Source organism: Vulpes vulpes, chromosome 16 (assembly GCF_048418805.1).
Source record: "Vulpes vulpes isolate BD-2025 chromosome 16, VulVul3, whole genome shotgun sequence".
Taxonomy (NCBI): domain Eukaryota; kingdom Metazoa; phylum Chordata; class Mammalia; order Carnivora; family Canidae; genus Vulpes; species Vulpes vulpes.
In genome coordinates, this window is record NC_132795.1 from 71,149,373 (window position 1) to 71,168,782 (window position 19,410).

Genomic DNA, 19,410 nt, shown 5'->3' on the forward strand with positions numbered 1-19,410 from the left:
AGCAAATAAAGGGAAATTTTCAGAAATGTTTTTACTATAGTTTTCATTGGCTGTTTTTTAATTCTAAAAATAGGTCTTTTAAAGGAGTTGATTAAAAAGGTTCATTTTCTGGGAATGTTATGCATCTGCAATAAATAATAAATAATATTGTAGCAGTTGGCTGCCTCCACTTTTATACAAAATAAATAAATACATTTGGTGACATACATTTGAGGAGTGTGATTCTTATAATTTTCATGGAAATAAGGAATAACTTTACAGAGATTTCACCATCTGCTAGTCACCAAAAAAACAAAAAACAAAACAACAAAAAAACTCCAAAACAAACCAACACAGCTCATAACATGAGGCTTTTACTGAGTCTAATGTATGTATCAGCATGCCAGGAATCAGAATTCTCTACAACTTTAGTCAGCCATTCCCCAGGGAAGCTGACCTGACTTTTCAGCATGTCAAGGGAAAGGTTCCTTTGCTTCTAAAGCAAATGGCATGATCTTTACATTGCTTGAATGACAGAGGAGGGAAGAGAACTGACTTTTAATGGTGAGAGATCAAGAGAAAGGCACTCTCTGGAGTTGTAAGTACCTGCACAGATTTCACTGGTAATTAGTGGAGTGGTGGACTCACTGTTGAGAAGATACTGTCTTTATGAGTTAAAACATTTAGCGTTGGTAGAAGAGATAAGAGTTCAGACGTTTAGAGAAAGATGGGGGGTGGCAAGTCCAGACTTTCTCTACAATGACATTTGCTTTAAGCAGGTGACATTTTAGCTTCCAAGGCCTGACAAGACAGGTGGGGGTTGTGGTTCTAGTGAAGGAGGTGGAGTCAGATGGGTCACCATTAGGAAGTATTGAATGCTCAGTAGAAGCAACAGAGCTGCCTTCCAAAGAAGGAGAAGAAAAACCAAAGGGAAGGCACTGAAGAAGTATTGGCTCTTCTTTTGGGTTTCTTTTGTGCTCTTCTGGAGAAGGTGGGGATGATTGTCATTTTTTGGTCCTTCTGGTTTCATCTAGTGGCATGGAGGTTACTGCATGGCACAAGCATCATGGCAGTGCCATAAAAGATGGCAAGTGCATTTCTATTAGCAGGCTGTGTGTAGGTGATCCTGAGGGTGTTCAGTCCTTGAGAAGGCATAGGCTGGGTGTGCAAGCCGAACCTCATTAGGGAATGTTAGCCAGCCCAGATGTGCATCTTGAAGTGCTTTTGGTTATCTTTAAATGGATTGTGGAATAGGCAGATTTAGTTAAAGAGGAGCAGCTTGCCTCTCACCTCCAGCTTCTTCATATTTTGAAGTGATTCTTACTCCCTGACCCTGAATGCAGCAAGTCTGATAGCTGCCTGATTGACTATGGCTTTTAGCCTAATGCTAAACATCTAAACCAGGTTGCAAAGTAGATAGAGTTTATAAATTTGTTTTCATTGCTATACTGTATGCTGTCCCTCCCTTTTTTGTTATACCTCCTATTTGGACCCCCTTTGGGCCCCTATGTCCTCTGCCCTTTCCCCTTGGAAACTCATGCACACCCAGATACCAAGGGCTGATTGGGTTAAAGTGTTTCCTCTTCTTGTGGTGTCTACATTTTTTACAGGGGTGAAGACATCTTAAACCAGAGGAATGACTCTCTAGTTGTGGAATTTCAGTCTTCCGCCAGCAGATGCAGGAGGTATTATTTTGGGCATGGGGGCCTCTTAGGAGCCCTGAAATCATTCTAAATGACCACCTGCCTGCCCCATGTCACATAAGGCCACTTCATGCATCACACCAGTCTCATGCGTGTGGTTGATTTGACTTGTCCTGAGGGCAGTGAGCATGTTTGTGGAAGTCTCTGTGCATGGAGTTTTGCACAGTCGGTGCTTCACAGGTGTCTGGACATGCTGGAGAGGGGAAGAAGTGCAGTGCATGCAATGCAAGCTTGTATTTCTGACTGCAAATGCTGGTATTGGTCCCAAAGTTAGCAAGTTCATAGTAAAACTCGGATTCACTTCGTGGTTAAAGCTTACTTCATCTCCATCCACAGCATGGGTCAGTCTCCATTTGAAATCCATGGAATGTTCGTGAAAGCTGGGGTTTCATATTGCAAACATCCACAAGCAGGGCAGGACAATCACAGCCTCTTATTTGAACTGGAAGCTTGGTTCTGTGAATAAGAGTGTCATTTTCATCTTACACTAGTCACTATGACCATAGCTGCCCAGAGAGTTCTTAGTGATGGCTATGTTGGAGCAGTGAGCCTCTCAGTTGGTAAGGCTGTGCCTGCAGCCTCCGTTAATGTGAAGGTCACTGGTTAGACTCCCCAATCTAATAACTTTGGGTAACGTGCTAAAGATGAATTAAAATGCTAATAGGTGACACGTTCTGGGTATTTTAACATTCCCTAATCTTAAATTTAAATGGAATGCCTTAGGTGTTCTCACAGCCTTGCTGGAAGCATATTCAGCATTGCCCCTTAGCAATTTAAAGTATATTCTGTTCACCTGGGCATAGCTAGAAGGATAAGCAGTATTTATTTTATGATCATTTTATTTGTGTCCTCTACAGCCACATGACACAATATCCTCTCTTATACTCAAGATAGCAATTTGGCTAAAACAAAACAAGACAAAACAGAATCTCTCTCTTTTCATATGTTTCTGTAAATTCATGGATTCTTTCATTATTAACAACATTTAAAAGCAATACATTGGAGTTTGGGCACCTAAAGCTATTCTAAGGCCATTTTGTGCATTATCTTCACATTGAAACCTTACCATGCCATGAAGAATCCCTGTTTTATAATGAAGACACTGGAGTGAGAGAGTTTGTGTGGCTCTTCCATCATCGAGTCGCTGGTTATGGGAGAACCGGTTAGTAGGTAGTTGTCCTGGCTCCCAGCTCAGGCATCTGAGTATTAGACCAAGTGGGAGCTCAAAGGAAAACAAGGTCAGTTAAACCAAATGCTTCAGCTAGGAAATGAAGACAGTTGCACATTCTGAGGGACATGTCAGTTCTCCACTGAGGCCAGATTTCTTTATATACTGAGCTGAAAAAAAAAAAACAAGTGTATTTCCTTCCTTCAGTAAATGGGTCACTTCCTTATTATTAGTTGAATTAGCCTCTCTATTTTCTCCTTATGAGGGGGAAGGAACACTATTTCTCCCTTAGTCCTCCCAGTTATCTGGTGTCTGGTCACTTCATAATTGTATTTTGGGAGAATAGATATTAATTTTCTTTAACAAAAAAGGCTGAGATCCTTGATGACACACCATAATTCAATTTCCGTTCTCTCCCTGCGTTGCCTGCACCCCTTCCTCCTGGCACATTTTTCATAGTTAGGAGGAGTGATAGTGTCAAATATATCAGAAGGAAGAATTGATTCAGTAGTAGTTTGACGACTTGACTGATTAACAGAGATCAGAAGAAGGCTCATAACTGTGAAAACCATTGCAGCATGGAGTTTTAACAGCTCTTTAGGGAGCTAGTTAATGAAAGAATCACTACAGAAACACAGCCTTACAAAAAAAAAAAAAAAAAAGGAAAAGGAAAAGAAAGACAAGAACAGGAGCATTCCCATAGAACATTCAGAGGCTATGTCATAAGAGGAAATATGCTCGTAATTTCTATTTACACATCACTGTAATTACTGTCTGCTTTAAGATTACTTTCAGTCTTCTCCTGTCAAAGCTGCTTAGATATTTCCTGTCTTAGATATCAGGCAGAGAGGACTAGTACTGGTTGGAACTTGCCCTAAGGATTTTTTATTTTTACCCCTGAAGAATGTAATTATCAGACACCCAAGCTCCTACTGCTGGGTGTCTAATCTGATCCTTGTTCTCCTTGTCACGGCCGTCTATCCATGAACCAGACTTTTGCACTCAGGGGAATGTTCCACAGGGTTTTAGCCTTTAACTTTTTCCTGTGTGGTTGTTCTCTTTTCTTTCTCCTGATGCAGCGTCTATGAACCAGATAGAAATGTGTTACGAAGGAAGGAACGAGAGAGAAGAAATCAGGAAACACAGCAGGATGATGGCACATTTAATTCGAGTTACTCCCTCTTCAGTGAACCTTATAAGGTAGATGATTTTCAATTCATCTTCTCCCCGACTTGTACCTCTACCCCTGTGATGGCAGTCTCTCCTCGAAGAGTTGACCAACCAAACTCCAGCTTGTTTTCTGCCTGTTCAGCCCAAGAAGACAGCTCTGCCTCTCAGAATGATGTCTTTTCCCACAAATCTTGGTGTCTAGTTCACATGACTTGACTGCCTGTTTCCTCAGTAAAATGTAACTTTTGCGTAATGGTGAGAGCTGCTTGCTGTGAATTTTATCAATAGTATGGATTTCATTTCTGCATTGATTTTCAAAGTTAATGCCACTTGTAATGTTTTTCCTTCTAAGCTATAGGAAATAAAAAGAGTTTGGGTAACATATTTGCCACACATAGGTTATGCTGTGATCAGGCTACCTGATAAGATAATGAGAAAAAAAAAATGGCTGGATTGTTTCTCATTTACACCAAAAGCCAGAGATACAAACTCTGCCAAAATGAAAGGTCTTCCAAGATTTCACTAATATCTGAGGCCTGCACGGAACTGTGGATAGTTGGCCTCTTGCACATTTAGCCCGTGTTCATTTTTAAGCTTTATGCTGACTTCTTTTGCCTGTCACTCTGGGTTTCTGACAAGAATATGATATATTTAGAAATTGGCAGCAGAACAATTTGAGCCCAATTTGAATTTTCAAGAAAAGTTTCTAAGGGACTCTAAAAATGCAAAGAAAACCCAATCCTGGAAAGCCTTAATCCTGATTTCCATTGCTGCATCATACCACCAAGGATAGATTCCCTTTTGGTGTAGTCTAAGGCTCTTAGTGGCTTCCTGGTTCTGGAGCCATGCAGCGTAGATGGATTTCTGAGACAACGATTTTGATTTCACCTCCCAGCTCTTATTCTGGATGTGACAGCCCTGACTCTAGGAGCCATCAAGGCACCTCTCCATTGTTTCCTGTATTTCCCTTGTCTCTAACAACAAGGTACTTACTGTGTTTTTCTTTCTCCAGACTAACAAGGGGGATGAGCTCTCCAACCGGATCCAGAATACTTTAGGCAATTACGATGAAATGAAAGACTTTTTAACTGACCGATCTAATCAGAGTCATCTTGTTGGTGTTCCCAAACCTGGGGTTCCTCAGGCTCCTGTGAACAAGATCGATGAACATTTTGCTGCAGATTCAAGAGCCCAGGCCCAGCCCTCATCTGTCTGTAGCACTGCTTCTTCCACACCAGCAGCTGTCCCCGTGCAGCAGAGTAAGAGAGGCACCATGGGCTGGCAGAAGGCCGGGCATCCGCCATCAGATGGCCAACAGAGAGCAAGTAAGCACGGACACAGGTTGCTTGATTTGAACCGCTCTGCTAACCCAAAGAACCATAATAAAAAACCTAACCAGTCTGTGTTGAGCCCCTCATCCTCATCTTCCTCTTCTTCTTCTTCTTCCAACTCAGCACAACAAGGCTCTCTCAGGACCTTGCTTGGAGATGGTGTTGGCAGACAGCAGCCACGAGCCAAACAAGTGTGCAATGTAGAGGTGGGTCTTCAGACCCAGGAAAGGCCACCTGCTATGGCAGCCAAGCATAGCAGCAGCGGACACTGTGTTCAGAACTTTCCTCCATCCCTGGCTTCAAAACCCAGCCTGGTCCAGCAGAAACCAACTGCATATGTGCGGCCGATGGATGGCCAAGATCAAGCTCCTGACGAGTCTCCAAAGCTTAAGTCGTCCACAGAAACGGGTGTGCACTGCACCTCATACAGGGGAGTCCCGGCCACCAAGCCAGAGTCTGCCAGAGCCAAGGCCAAACTTTCCAAGTTAAGCATCCCCAAACAAGGAGAGGTGAGTCTCTATTCAATGCCACCTACCATCTGAGTCATTCTCAGTGATAACTTGATACAAATTTACTTACCATGTTTATTTTCAGTGTGTGAACGATTCATGTGGTAGGATTTGTAGCAATTGCTAAAGCAGAATGTACAGATAAACAATGATTTCTTAAAATCTCAGATTGATTATCACCCATTTTTTTTTTTTTAAGTTCCAACATAATGCAGTTACATGTCTATGTTCGTTCCGGAGAGAATGTTTCCTTCAGTATAGGTCAAGGGTTTGTGTGTGTGTGTGTGTGTGTGTGTGTGTGTGAATGAGTTGGTGTTGACGTGAAATAGTAGAAATAAAAGTATTGTAAAGGCCATATATAAAGAGGTTAATTTTTATGTGAAAGAGTTCAGAAGTTCAATATTTTTGTCAGTTTTGAAATATTCCAGGACAAACTTTACAAAGTAAACCTCAATGATTTTTAAGGTAATTATTAAATGACTCAATATTGAATATGGTGAATATTCGAGTGTATTGTATGTCCCATCTATATTATAAACTTAAAATCCAGATTAATTGATGTTAATCAAGTAAGAACTTTTCTTGCCCTGTAAAAATGATCTTCGGTTGTATGAAGTGTGTGAAATCTTTCAGTTCAGATTCTTCTGATTTGCCTCTTGAATTTAATCTGAGGTATTTATTTATTGCATTACAAAATGTGTAGGCTAGATGTATGGAATATTAGAATTCATAAAGCAAATCTCATAATCACAGAGGTAGCAAAGAGTCTAGTCTACTTGAACAGTAAATCTGGATGGAAAATGAAGTCTTGGTTTAGAGAAACACATTTCATACTATATTCCAAATTGATGACAGTTGTCAAAAGCATAGGAAAAAGTATGCATGCACATTTTTTTTTGTTTTGTTGTGATGTGGTATATTAAGTAACATGAAATGTGAATTCTAGAACATTGGACTTAGGAAATATTCAGGGTTTTTTTTTCTTTTTGACATTTGTTTTTAAAGATGGAGTAACACTGTAGCTAGCATATTCTTTGTATCTTAATTTGATTTAATGACCAACTAAAACACAAATGATTTGATGTTTCTTGTGGGGAGTCTGACAAGGCTGAACTTAATAATTTCTGAGCTGAGCTCTTACCTCAGCACAGTGCACCAACTGGGAGATCAACATATTGCCCTTAGAGAAGATACATCCAAGATGTTTACGCAGGTTCTAATGAGGAAATTAAGTGACATTCACTTTTGATTATTCATTTATGATGGATCCCATAAAGTATTCTCAGGAATTAATTGGAGCAACATATAACTTCTGCAAGCATTCATGTTTTTAAAAATTTGCAGGAAACACGTATTAATATCACCTTATAAAACTGAATTTATCAAGTCCTTTGATTTGTGTTATCATCATCCAGTGACCTGGCAAATAAAACATGGCTTATCCTTGAATAGAGGTGACTGTAATCCCCAGGAATCCTTTATAATTTTAATCCCAATTGATTCCTTGTTAAAATGATTTTTATGTGCCAAAGAAACTTCAAATTTGTTAGTAATTTATTTATTTACTTTGTCACCCAATGAGCTGATAAAGCCTGGTTAAAAGCCAGTTTTTCATAGCCAGTACAGCCTTATGTAGATAACTGTCCAGTTTTCATTAGGCTTTTGGGTATGCCATTAATAACGTGGACACTTTCAGGACGCCCTTCCAAGACCCCAGATTGGGAATGACACATTGTACTACGGTTCAGTAATCACAGAAAGAGGGAAATGCCTGAGATAGAAAGTCATACCGAGAAAAATTAGAGCTTTTATACAGGAAGTGTTTCATTTCCCCCATGTAATGACATTGAGCCTGTGAGCTTGCTCCCTTCCTAACATTTTATACTGAATAGTTTAAAGAGGCCAATCATGCATTGATAGAAAAGAGGGAAGAAGTGTTGTTTGCAGAACAAAATTTTAATTGCTGGATTTGTTTTTTTTTGTTTTTGTTTTGGGTTTTTTGTTTTTGGTAGGGAAGATAGTACAGTCTTTACATTAGCAAAAAATTCCATATTATGGAAAATATGATAATTTGAATAATGCAACACACTGTTATAATAAGTTCATTATAATAGATTCTTTCTCAGTTAGCAGCAGGGTAGTATCTATCAGTTATATTTCCCATCCTTCAGACTTTTCAAAGAGTTTTTTTGTTTGTTTGTTTGTTTTACAGTACTCCAAGAAATTAAAAAATACCTTTTTGCAGGTATATCATTCAGTATTTATAGGGCATCCCTATAAAATCCACAATCATAGCATAGGAACTAAATTTTATTGGCTAATTAAATGTTATTTTTGAGGGAATTTTTGTTTTTATTTTTCAGAGAGACTAAAACAAACATGGCAAACGAGAAATATTAATGCCTGTTTTTTTTTTTTACACAGTACCTAGGTGAAAATGTCCTCTTGATTAGTACTAATATTAATTCCCAGTGAGGTAGGGAATGCGTTTTTTTAGGGAAATCTACAGAGGTAATGACCTGATGGGAACTTTTGCATGACTTGACTCTAGTTTCCTAGGACGTTAGCTGTACAGCAAAACTTAACGCCAATGTGAGGGATTTGGGGGCGTAAAGGAAGTGTTAGGTAAAAATGACGTAAAGACAAAGGAGATACAAATATAGCCATATGGCATTGTGTAGCTATAGTCCTCATAAGAAATCAAATCAATGACTAGGTGTAATGTGATATGCAAAATTAAAAAAAAAATCTACGATATGAACTCTGCCTGCAAGAAATTTACATGAATTGAATAAATTAGACTCTAGCCCTTAGCTTTTAATTTGCAGTTTCTCTCACATACAGTCCAAACTAAATTTAAAATTTGCCTTTTAGTCCTAGAAAATTTCCTCACCTTCATAATCCTTGTAGTAGAAAAATATTGTTGTTTTAAAAAATTGAGAATTTGTGGATCTCTTTCGCCTGATTTTATACTTCATAAATTCTTCATTTTTTTTTTCTTACAACATCTGCACTCTATCTGCTGCCCTGGCAAATTATTTGTTATAATTCTTTAGTCTTCAATAATAGGTAATTAGTGTGGAAAAATTCAGTGCAATTTGATGTGGAAGTTAAAGACCTCAAGGGAGTTCTTTAACTGATACACCTGTCTCTTGGCTGGTTTTTCCCTGCTCAGTTTTGTGTTTAATGAAAAACATATTTTTGTTGTTATAGCTGAGTTTTTTATTCTTGATGCCATCCCTCATTAAGTGAGCCTTCCCTGGAGTGCCACTGGGAAAGGAGACTAGTGTTAGATGAGAGACAGGGACATAAGAAGGACTGCAGCATGCATTCTAGAACATTCTAGAGTAGGGCACAGTAAATCTTATTTCCAGTTGAAGCAAATTATTTTTTGTTTCACATACACACACAAAATAAATGTTTTGCCCTTCACATGTAATTCAAGATCCAGACACGGGGGGCTGTTAACCTAGTGGGGCAGATACAAGTTTTGTGGGACCTAAAGTATATACCATCTTGAGGATTTTCTTCAGGAAAAAAGGACTAGAAAATTATATTTGAGGGATCCCTGGGTGGCGCAGCGGTTTGGCACCTGCCTTTGGCCCAGGGCGCGATCCTGGAGACCCGGGATCGAATCCCACATCAGGCTCCCGGTGCATGGAGCCTGCTTCTCCCTCCGCCTATGTCTCTGCCTCTCTCTCTCTCTCTCTCTCTCTCTGTGACTATCATAAAAAAAAAATTAAAAAAAAATTATATTTGAAATTCTTACCAAAAAAATGTATTAACTCATTGCTAGAACCCCTCCTGGGGCCTTGGAGGAATCTTTGCTTAAGAGGTCTTGAAGGTTATGCATCATTAGCTTCATGCTGTACCTATCTTTGGCTCATGGAATAATAAGAAATTATTAAAATGATAATTTTAGATTTGAAGAGAGTGCTTTATATGGCCTCAAACTTTATAGAATTTAAAAATACACATGTATGTGCTAGGTGATATAGAAAAGCAGAAATGGGACAATCCTATAAAAAAGCTTAATATGCAGTGCTGTTGAGACAAAATATGGGAATATGGGTCTCATGGGCCATGAAATCAGTTTGTTTGGCAAGTTTCAGCTTCAGTGGTATTCCAAGACATATACATTTTAGTTTCTGTTATTAATTTAATAAGTAGCAGTGATTTAAGACTTACAGAGGGGCTCTGATGGCCGAGAATAGAACATATCTGAAAATCCGGGGAAGGAAGGAAGGAAAGCAGAGCCTGCTGCTCTCAGCTTAGTCAGTGATAAGGGAAGAGACACTTAAATTTGAATATCAATTAATAGACTGTAGTATGTATACTAGGAGTTTTTGTAGTGGTTGATAATTCATCTGCAAGAACAGAGAGACCATTTTTGGTTGGTCAGAATTTTATTTGTTAAAATAAGCAATTAAGTAGTTTAAGATGGGGATGCCTGGGTGGCTCAGTGGTTGAGCGTCTGCCTTCAGATCAGGCCGTGATCCCAGTGTCCCAGGATCAAGTCCCACATCAGGCTCCCTGCATGGAGCCTGCTTCTCCCTCTGCCCGTGTCTCTGCCTCTCTCTCTCTCTCTGTGTGTGTGTCTCTCATGAATAAATAAATAAAATATTTTTAAAAAATAGTTTAAGATGTATTGATTAATTAGCATTTTCACAATGGGCATTTTAAAATCACCATTTATATATAAATAAGAGCAGAAAGATAAAGCACCATGATTCCACAAAATAGCTTCCTAGAAAAGCAATTAACTGATTTTTTTCCTAAGTTCATAGAAGATAAATGATGTAGGCTTCCTATTTCCTGTCACTGTTGGTTACCTTTGTATGAAAATGGATTTCTTCCAAATTAAAGTCGGCACCAGCCTGTCGGACGAGAAAGGCATCTGCAGAGCAATGTGTACATTACATATTCATGCCAGTCTAAATTTCTTAATTACATTTGAGATGTATAATGTTTTCAAATGACAGTATGCTATCTGATTGCTCATTGATGAAATGAGGGTGCGTGGCCAGGCTGGAGACTCAGTTTCCCTGTCTGTTGTGGTTTTATCCTCCCCATCACCATAACCTCCATCCTCCGTCACTCACTGCAGCATAAGGTTGCATCCTGTGGGACAGTGGGGCTTAGTAACAGCATAGCTGATTACACGCAGTGTGTTCTCTCAGTGGGAACACAGACAACTTGTAGCACTTGGACTTAGAAGAGTGAAGAGCCACAACTTTGATCTTAGATACTAGATGAAAGCACTCATTTCTCATCTTATTGATGGGTCACTCTGAAGGTCATAATGAAGGCTGGCAAGTGGAAATGTTTCCATACTTTTTGGTATTTTTATGTTCAGCTAGCGAGGCCCTAAAAGGTAAAAGCACTTAGCCAGTTTAAAATAACTTCAGCTTCTATAACTCTTTATTGAAAACTTTGAAGAAAGCATATTAAAATGTGCCTCGTGTAAAGGTGCTGATGTCCTTTGCCGTCGTCCCCTTTCCTCTCTGGGCTCCTTTAGGTTCATATTATAAAACCACATTTTCTAGCCATAAGATAGGAGACTACTCCCAGTGACGGAGGCGTTGAGAGTGAGACCCAGGGGAGGCTATTAGAAAGCCCACTTTACTTTCCCCGTATATTTTCTCAGTTCTCATAAAGTTTCCTCTCCCAGACAGCATCTGGACAGATTACGGGGCTGTTTGCCCTTAAACCGCAACCTTATATGTGTTGACTCCAAACCTGGGACTAATCAAGAGCCTGAGCTCTCTGTATTTGGAGTCCCTTGAAGAGATGGGTGTGTGATCCAACAACCTCTTCCACCCTGGAAAACGTATCAGTGTACAGCCCAATGACAAAAGCCTCTTCTCTTGTATTTCATTCATTCTTGGTTGGAAATCCCATGCAAGCTTTCAGATGTACAGGGATACACAGTGGAATGATGATGGCTCTGCCAGGCATAGGTTCAAATCCTGGCTCTGCCACTTAGCCATGTGGCCAAGAGCAAGTAGTTTAATGTCTCCGAGCCTCAGGTTTCTTATGAGTGGAGAAAATGATAATATCTACATTGCAGAGTTACTGGAAAGAGGAGTTGATCGATGAGTTGAAGAATGTCATGTGCTTAACGCAGTGACAATATAGTAAGCATTCAGTAAATATTGGCTATGTTACTCTTATTAGAAATACCGCTGAAATGACAAAAGCAAACAAGATCTAGAAGTGAGGGTATTATTGGAAGTGGTTGTGTGTGTGCATGTGAGTGAACTAGAGAGAGAGAATGGCAGAGATATGAGGTGGGAAGAAAAAGGAAAATGAAATCCTGAAAGTTCTTTTGTGTTTATTTGTTGGAAATAATGGAAATCTTGAAGACTGAGATTATCCTGGATTAATATAGCAAAGCCTGAGTGACATGATTCTCCCTAATTTAATGCTTAGCCCCCTCCTGAGATTTTATTGCCAAGCCTGGGATCGAATTTTCTCTCTCCTGTGTATTTGGCTTTCCTGAACTATTACCTGTAGTAGAACTTATCACACTTGAGCTTTATTTCCAGTTAAATGAAATATAAAATCAACAAGATATGGGCTGAAGAAAAGTGTTAAAATTTTCAGGTAGTATTTAGAATGACTCATTGAAATCGATCTTTTTAAAGCTACAAAGTATTAAATAGCATGTTTAATTGGGCCGATCAGGAGAATCACTTATCCACATGATTAACCAGCATTAGCAATGCCTTTATAGTAGAGGAGAGTGCAGTTTCCCTGCTGCTAGTCACACGTTCCATTCTGTAGCTGCATGTGTGACAAGCAGCCTGTGGTCACCCCCGGAACATAGCAGTTTTCTATTTTGGCCAAAGGTCAGGCTTTAGGATCAAAAGACACTTTCAGGAGCAATACTGACTGGGACCCATCTCTGCAGTAATTGGCCTGGTTTTAGAACCGAATGAGGAGTGTAGTTTCTTGAGCTAGATTGTCTGACTTCAACTCCCAGTCTGTTGGCTAGCCAGATGACCTTGTGTCTCAGTGGCTTTATCTGCAACATGGAATCATGACTGTACCTTTATTAGTATGCCAGGGCTGCCATAACAAAGGACCACAAATCGGTTGGCTTAGAACAAAGAAATTGTCTCACAGTTCTGGAGGCCAGAACGCTAAAATCATGGAGTTGATAGGGTTGATTTCTTCTGAGGGCTGTGAGAGAGAATCTGCTCTAGCCCTCCTTCCCTGGCTCAAAGCTGTCTACTCTTTGTGTCTTTACGTTGTTTTCCCTCTACATGTATGTCTATCTAAATTTCTCCTTTTTTGTAAGGACATCAGTCATATTGGATTAGGGCCACCCTAATGACCTTGTTGTTAACTTGATTACCTCTGTAAAGTCCCTATCTCTATCTCAAATTTAAAATTGTGAGGGACACAATTCAATATAACAGTACTAGATAGCATTTGATAGTCTTTTTATGACTACTTAGTAAGTTAATACTGGTACAGTGCTTAGAATAGTGTGCCTGGCACAAAGTAAGCACTTAATAAGCCACAATAATAATAATAACTCAGAATTACTATTATAATTATTTATAGTAACTCTTTACTTCACATTTACCTTCTACTGTGCTCAGCCCTAGACGGTTTGAGAGCTTTGAACCTGGAAACTGAGGTGAGGTGATGAATTTTACTAGAATATGAATGCCATAAGAACAAGGATTTTTGTTTTGCTTTTTGCTGCGTTGCTTCCTGGAGCTTTCCTAACTGTGCCTGACTCATAGTTTGTGCTCAATAGGTGTTTGTTGAATTAGTTAATTCATTTAAGGATATAGGTGAAGGAAGTCACTCCCTTCCAACCACTGACCTCCTCTTCTTGGGGCCTCAGTAATTCCTGCCAAACCTTTTATGGGAAGAGAAAAGCCAAACACTTCCAACATATAATTTATAGCTGCTGTTACAAAGAGAAATGGGAACCATATTTACTGATGTATGTAAACACAACCAATGTAAAATAAACCATAATGCTATATGTTGGCCTCAGAAACAAAAGCCAAAGCAGGCAGTGGCTCTGCCAGGGATATGTGCTCTGTCTCTTTTTTCATGTTCTTCTTTGTTTGGTTTGTGTGAGCAGAAGCCCTGGCCTGGGGGCAGTGTGGACGGTGTTTTGTGTATGTGCTGCAGGCAGATGCTTCTGTTCTCTGGCCACATGATGTGAGCTGTAGCAAAAGGATGTGGGGATGAGAAGTGTGGTGAAGGGGACAAGGGACAGTGGGGAAGAGACCCCATTTTCAAACTTTCTGCCATGTGAATTAAGTTTTAATGGATTTAAAATAGCCTGGAACACATGGAGTTCTTAGAGGTACTCCTTGATTCCAGTGGGTACCGAGTCCCAGAATTGCCCCTTTTTTTCTATGTCATTTTGTGCTTCATGGGTCTTGTTTCTGTCACGATTCCTATTTCACTCCTTCATAGTAATGCATTATTTCATAATTTATGCAAACACAATCCATATATTTATCCAGAGCTCTGTTTATTTGTTGTCTTGGAGACGTATCCTTCAGAAATATTGCTGGTTACAGAGCATTTGGGTCCACATAGCCAGTGGCATGCCTTTAATACACAGTAAATGTTTGACTCCTTATCTGTGTGACAGAAGGCTAAACTAGAAAATAAAAAGATGTGTACATTCAGTTTGTGATCTACATAAGCCCTGAAAACAAATATAGATCAGCCACTCTCCTACCCTCTCCCTCATTCTTGGACGTCTTGAAAATCTTACAGACAGAGCATGGGTGATGGAAGGTCTCCTCCAGACCTCCTGCAGGATGCTTGACTCCTCTCTGTGACATCCCCACTGAGGCTCTTCCTGTCTGTGTTCAGCCCCCATGGCTAAGAGGGAACTTCCTACCTCCTGGCGTAGCCTCCCCATCTTTGGACAGCCCTCACCCTTCCTTATGTTGGCCTACAAACCAACCTTCCAGCAACTTGCGCTTCTTAGCTGTAGATGTGCCCACTGGGCTTTCACATTACTGGCTATTTCATTCATGTTTGTGTGTTAGTATGAATTCCTGTAGGTTAGGTTCTCTGGCCAGTCCCTCCCTCAGGGTCATGCCACCCTTTTCCAGTTGGCATCATAGTAATTTAAACATAAGCTTTCAGAGGAGCCTTTCTTGCTTCAGCACAGCCTATCTCAGCAACTCCTTTACCATTTTGAATTTTACCCTTTTATAATTTGTGATAAGTATTACAGAAAAGAGTCAAAGTGACTGGCTTCACACCTGTAAAGGAGTGCAGACAGGTTGGGAGGAGGGGGAGCAGATTGCTCTATTAAGTAGGATAGTTAAAGTAATCCTCATTAAGAAAGAGAGACTTGAGCAGGAAGTTAGGAGGAAGGTATCTGGAGAAAGGAGGAATTAGTTAGAGCAGAGTGGATAGCTAGGGCAAAGGCCCGAGTGGGAGCATCCCTCCTCACCCTGTAACATCAATGGGACAGTGTGCTGGAGGAGAATGCATGAGGTGAAGGGAAATAGGAGAGAAACCCACATCACGTAAGGCCTTTAGGCTACCACAAGGATCGGGGTGTTACTGCGAGTGAGAATAGGGAACCCTGGAGGGGTTCTGAGCACAGAGCATCATGGTCTGACTTAAGTATTACAAGAATCTGTCTGGCTGTTGTGTTGAGAATAAACTGTAAAGGGATAGACGTGGAAGCAGGAGATTACTTGGCAGATTATTTCCCTAATCTGGGGGAGAGATGACAGCAGTTGTAGGAGCTAGGTGGTAGCAAAGATGATGAGAAGGTTGGATTCTGGATATATTTTGGAGGAGAGTCAGGTAAGAATCGACTGATTGGATGACAGATGGAGAGGAATTGAAGACAGATTTTTGACTTGAGTAGCTGAAAGTTGCTTTCAACTGAAATGGGAAGTTATATATGAAGCCGATTTTTGAGGAGAAGAGCAGGAATTCATTTGAACTGACTGAGTTTGGGGTGTCTGTTAGACATCCACGTGGACACCTTAAGTAGACACACACATTGGAGCCATAAGCGTGGAATTTGGTAGAGAAAGAAATACATATCTGGGCTAGAAGATAGAGATTTGGAAGTGGTCTGCATACCTTGATAATGCCTTGAGGCTGGATGAGGTCACTTAGGGTTTGAGTGTGGCTAAAAAAGAAGGCTAAGCCCTTATGCATTTGTACATCAAGGGATTAATGAGAAGAGAAGGTGCCAGTGAGAGAGACAGAATCAGGAGGTGGGAAGAAATCAGTGTAGTATCTAGCAAACGTGAGGAGAGAAGGTATCAAGAAGAGAAGGGAATTGTCAGTTTCATTTCTGCTGCTGATGGATTTAGTAACATGAAAGTTATCAGTTACCTCAAAGAGTGTTTTGGGGGCCAAAGTCTAAGTTTAAGAGAAAATCAGGAGGAGGAATTAGAGACGTTACATATAGACCACTCTTTCTGGAATTTCTGCTGCAAAGGGCAACAGAGATTTTTGGAGTAATATGTCTTCATTATAAAAATTAGGGTAACATTAAGAACATAAATGATAAAAAAACCCACATGTAATGCTGCAGTCTGGAAATAGTCACAGTTTACATTTTGGTATAGATTCTTCTGGTCTTTTTCTATACTTAGACCTTCTTTGTTGAATCAGGATGAAGCTATCATATATGGTTATTTTCCCAATTATTCTCCTTGCATACCATAACCGCTTTGCTATGTTACTGAACAGTCTTTGGCAATGTTCAGTGTATGATCTTTGCATTGCATTTAGTTGAGAATTTCAGTAGTTTTATCCTATGCAGATACCATAATTTGTTACATAATCCTTTTGTTGGGCATTTAAACTGTTTTCAATTTTTTTCACCATTGTAAATTATTCTGCAATGAATAGCCTTATAAGTAAATTTGTGTAGATATCATATTTTCCAAGGAAAAATGCATAGACATCTAATTTATAATTTCAAAATGAACAAAGGTGATTATGTATAATTTTTTGTGATTTTCTTTTCATGCTCTTTACCCATTTTTCTGTTGGAGTCTTTGTATTCTTTCTTACTGAGTTATGGGTTTTTAAAATTAAGGAAATGAACCTTTTCTAAATAAATTATAAGCAATTCTCCCAGCTTCTTGATTAACCTTTGTTTATAATGTAGAAATTAAATTTTGTATCTTTCTTCTTTTTGATCCCTTCTTTTTTAATTATGGCTAAAAAGGCTATTTCCATAGATATGTTAAAGAGTTAAATCTGATGTAAAACCATAAAGGAAACTAGATGAAAAGTTAGCCATCTGGAATTTATTTTAATATAAGGTAAGCCTTTACTTACTTGTTTATTTTTCCCTACAGTCATATTCCAGCCTAAGCGATGACTCAGTCCATCTTTTCTTTATAGTTCAGTATGAAAGAAAGATAAATACTCCATCTTTATGGAATTGTGATGTAGCTGTGGGTAGGGATCCTACAATGTAATTTCTTGTGAGACTGAAAATCTTAATTCAAAATGCTCCAGGCTTTCTTCAAGCCTATGGCATAAGTCATGCCACTTCCACAATCTGCTCCAACCATCAAAGAATTTCCTTTCTTCTAAATTCCTATAGAGTCTGTGTGTGTTATATTACCATATATTATTATTTACTGCTTTGTTGTCTGTCTGGTGTCACCAATGTATCGTAAGCACCTTGAGCTTACTCTCTACTTCTCTTTTTTTTTTTTTACTCTCTACTTCTCATCTGTCTTTGTACCATCTCTTAGAACTAGTACTGAATTATCTTGTCCCTGAGGTCTGGACTTTGAGTTTTTGCACCTGAAAAACAGAGACAAACATACTGTAACTGGTTTGAATGATGTTAGTTAATATCAGTGACAAAAATAAAGTCTAGAATGAAATTCAATCATAGCATATAATCTGACCCAGACTTCATCCTTATCTACTTACCAGACATCTTGCTGTTTCCTAAGCACACCATTTTCTTTCATAATTTTCTGGCTTTGCTTATGCCTGGAGTATTATTCTTTCCTAGTTTGCCTGCCCAATTCCTCCTTCAAATCTGGTTCCTCTTATAAAAAAATGATAATAATATTTGGAAATTAGAGAGTCACCACCCAGAATTGATTGTTGTTAATATATTGTCATATTTGCTTTCCATCTTGATATTTTTCTGCTTACTTACTCATTGTTTTTGTTAACATGTTACATGCTCCTTCAAATTATCTAAAAATGAAGAAAAATGAAATTTAAAAATCAACTCAAATCCCACCATCCAGAAAAAATTCCACAAACATAAGATGAATTTCATTCAAGACAACATTGTCTCTCTTCCTTCACCTCTCTCTTTTTCTACTTTTTTTTAGTTTCACCAAATTTGAAGACACTCTTGAGCTTTAATATGTATATTCCTCAAATATGCCTATCCTGTTAAATCTTGAAAATGATTTGCTCATTTTGCTTGAATATCCTAAGTATTTATTTCTTCAAACTTCTGCGGCTTAATCAAAATGTGTCTCAATATTGAGCATTTCCTGAAACATGGATTGGTCTTTCAGTCTTGTCAGATTAATACATTATTCCAGCTCAGAGTTTTTTTTGTATTGTTTACACACATTGTGTGCACACACGCTTTTTGATTTGCCTTTAAGAAGCAAATTAAAGGAAGTAAACATATTACTCTTGGTTGAATCATCCTTGTTTTTCTTATCTATTAGTTCCATTCTAATTGCTTTGACCTGTACTTTTTTGTTTTTTATCTGTATTCACTACTATTTTCCTAAGCCTTTCTTACATGTTGATGGTCAGGCTTTGAGACCTATTCTGTTACTTACTAGGTTGATTTTTTTTTTTTCATTACCTCTATCACATGATTATACAGTTTTGTTAACAAAAACTTAGGCCCCCTATCCCAAATGACTTAAGTCATTCTTTTCTAGGAATTTATAAAGTTTTAATTCTCATTTCTATTTTGGTATTGTAAGATTAGTTTATTTTTATGATTCAGGGTTTTATTTTTCATGAAAAAATTAGAATTCAAGCTTTCCCTTTGCTTTTACTATAAAATTTTGGTTCTTCCTTTTAATGGACATTTTCTGGTACCAAAATTCTCAGAGAAAGAAGCATGTCTATTAAATCTTAATTAGAACATGGTGCTGTTTTGGGCAGCCCCAGTGGTGCAGCAGTTTAACGCCTCCTGCAGCCCGGGGTGTGATCCTGGAGACCTGGGATCAAGTCCCACGTCGGGCTCCCTGCATGGAGCCTGCTTCTCCCTCTGCCTGCGTCTCTGCCTCTCTCTCTCTCTCTCTCTGAATAAATAAATAAAAATCTTAAAAAAAAGAAAAGAACATGATGCTGTTTTATGTGATGGATTCCCAAAGAAGCAACTTAAAAACAAGACAAAAGCTTGCTTTTCTTACATTATAAATCTGAGGTGGAATGGTGGCTTTGTTCTCTGACATTCTATCATGGACTCAGTCTTCTTTTATTCTATAGCTCTACCACCTATAATGAGTGCTACAACTTGTCCACCTGATCCAAGGTGGCCCAGATTCCTTTTGAGCCCTCAGGAAGAGGAATAG

The 19,410-nt window shown here is 38.9% G+C and overlaps 1 protein-coding gene across 6 annotated transcripts in view; it reads left to right on the forward strand.

Annotated features, from left to right (window-relative positions):
- The window catches only part of AFF3 (ALF transcription elongation factor 3), a 522,770-nt gene that overhangs the window by 86,366 nt on the left and 416,994 nt on the right, over window positions 1–19,410 (forward strand). For 4 of the 6 annotated variants that reach the window (XM_072743000.1, XM_072743001.1, XM_072743004.1 and 1 more), the window contains 3 exons: window positions 3,930–4,050; window positions 5,033–5,345; window positions 5,475–5,860. In XM_072743000.1, the coding sequence (XP_072599101.1) occupies window positions 3,930–4,050; window positions 5,033–5,345; window positions 5,475–5,860 (820 nt within the window). Of the gene's footprint in view, window positions 1–1,589; window positions 1,665–3,929; window positions 4,051–5,032; window positions 5,346–5,474; window positions 5,861–19,410 lie in introns of all 6 variants that reach the window. The other 2 variants (XM_072743002.1, XM_072743003.1) reach the window with 1 other exon arrangement.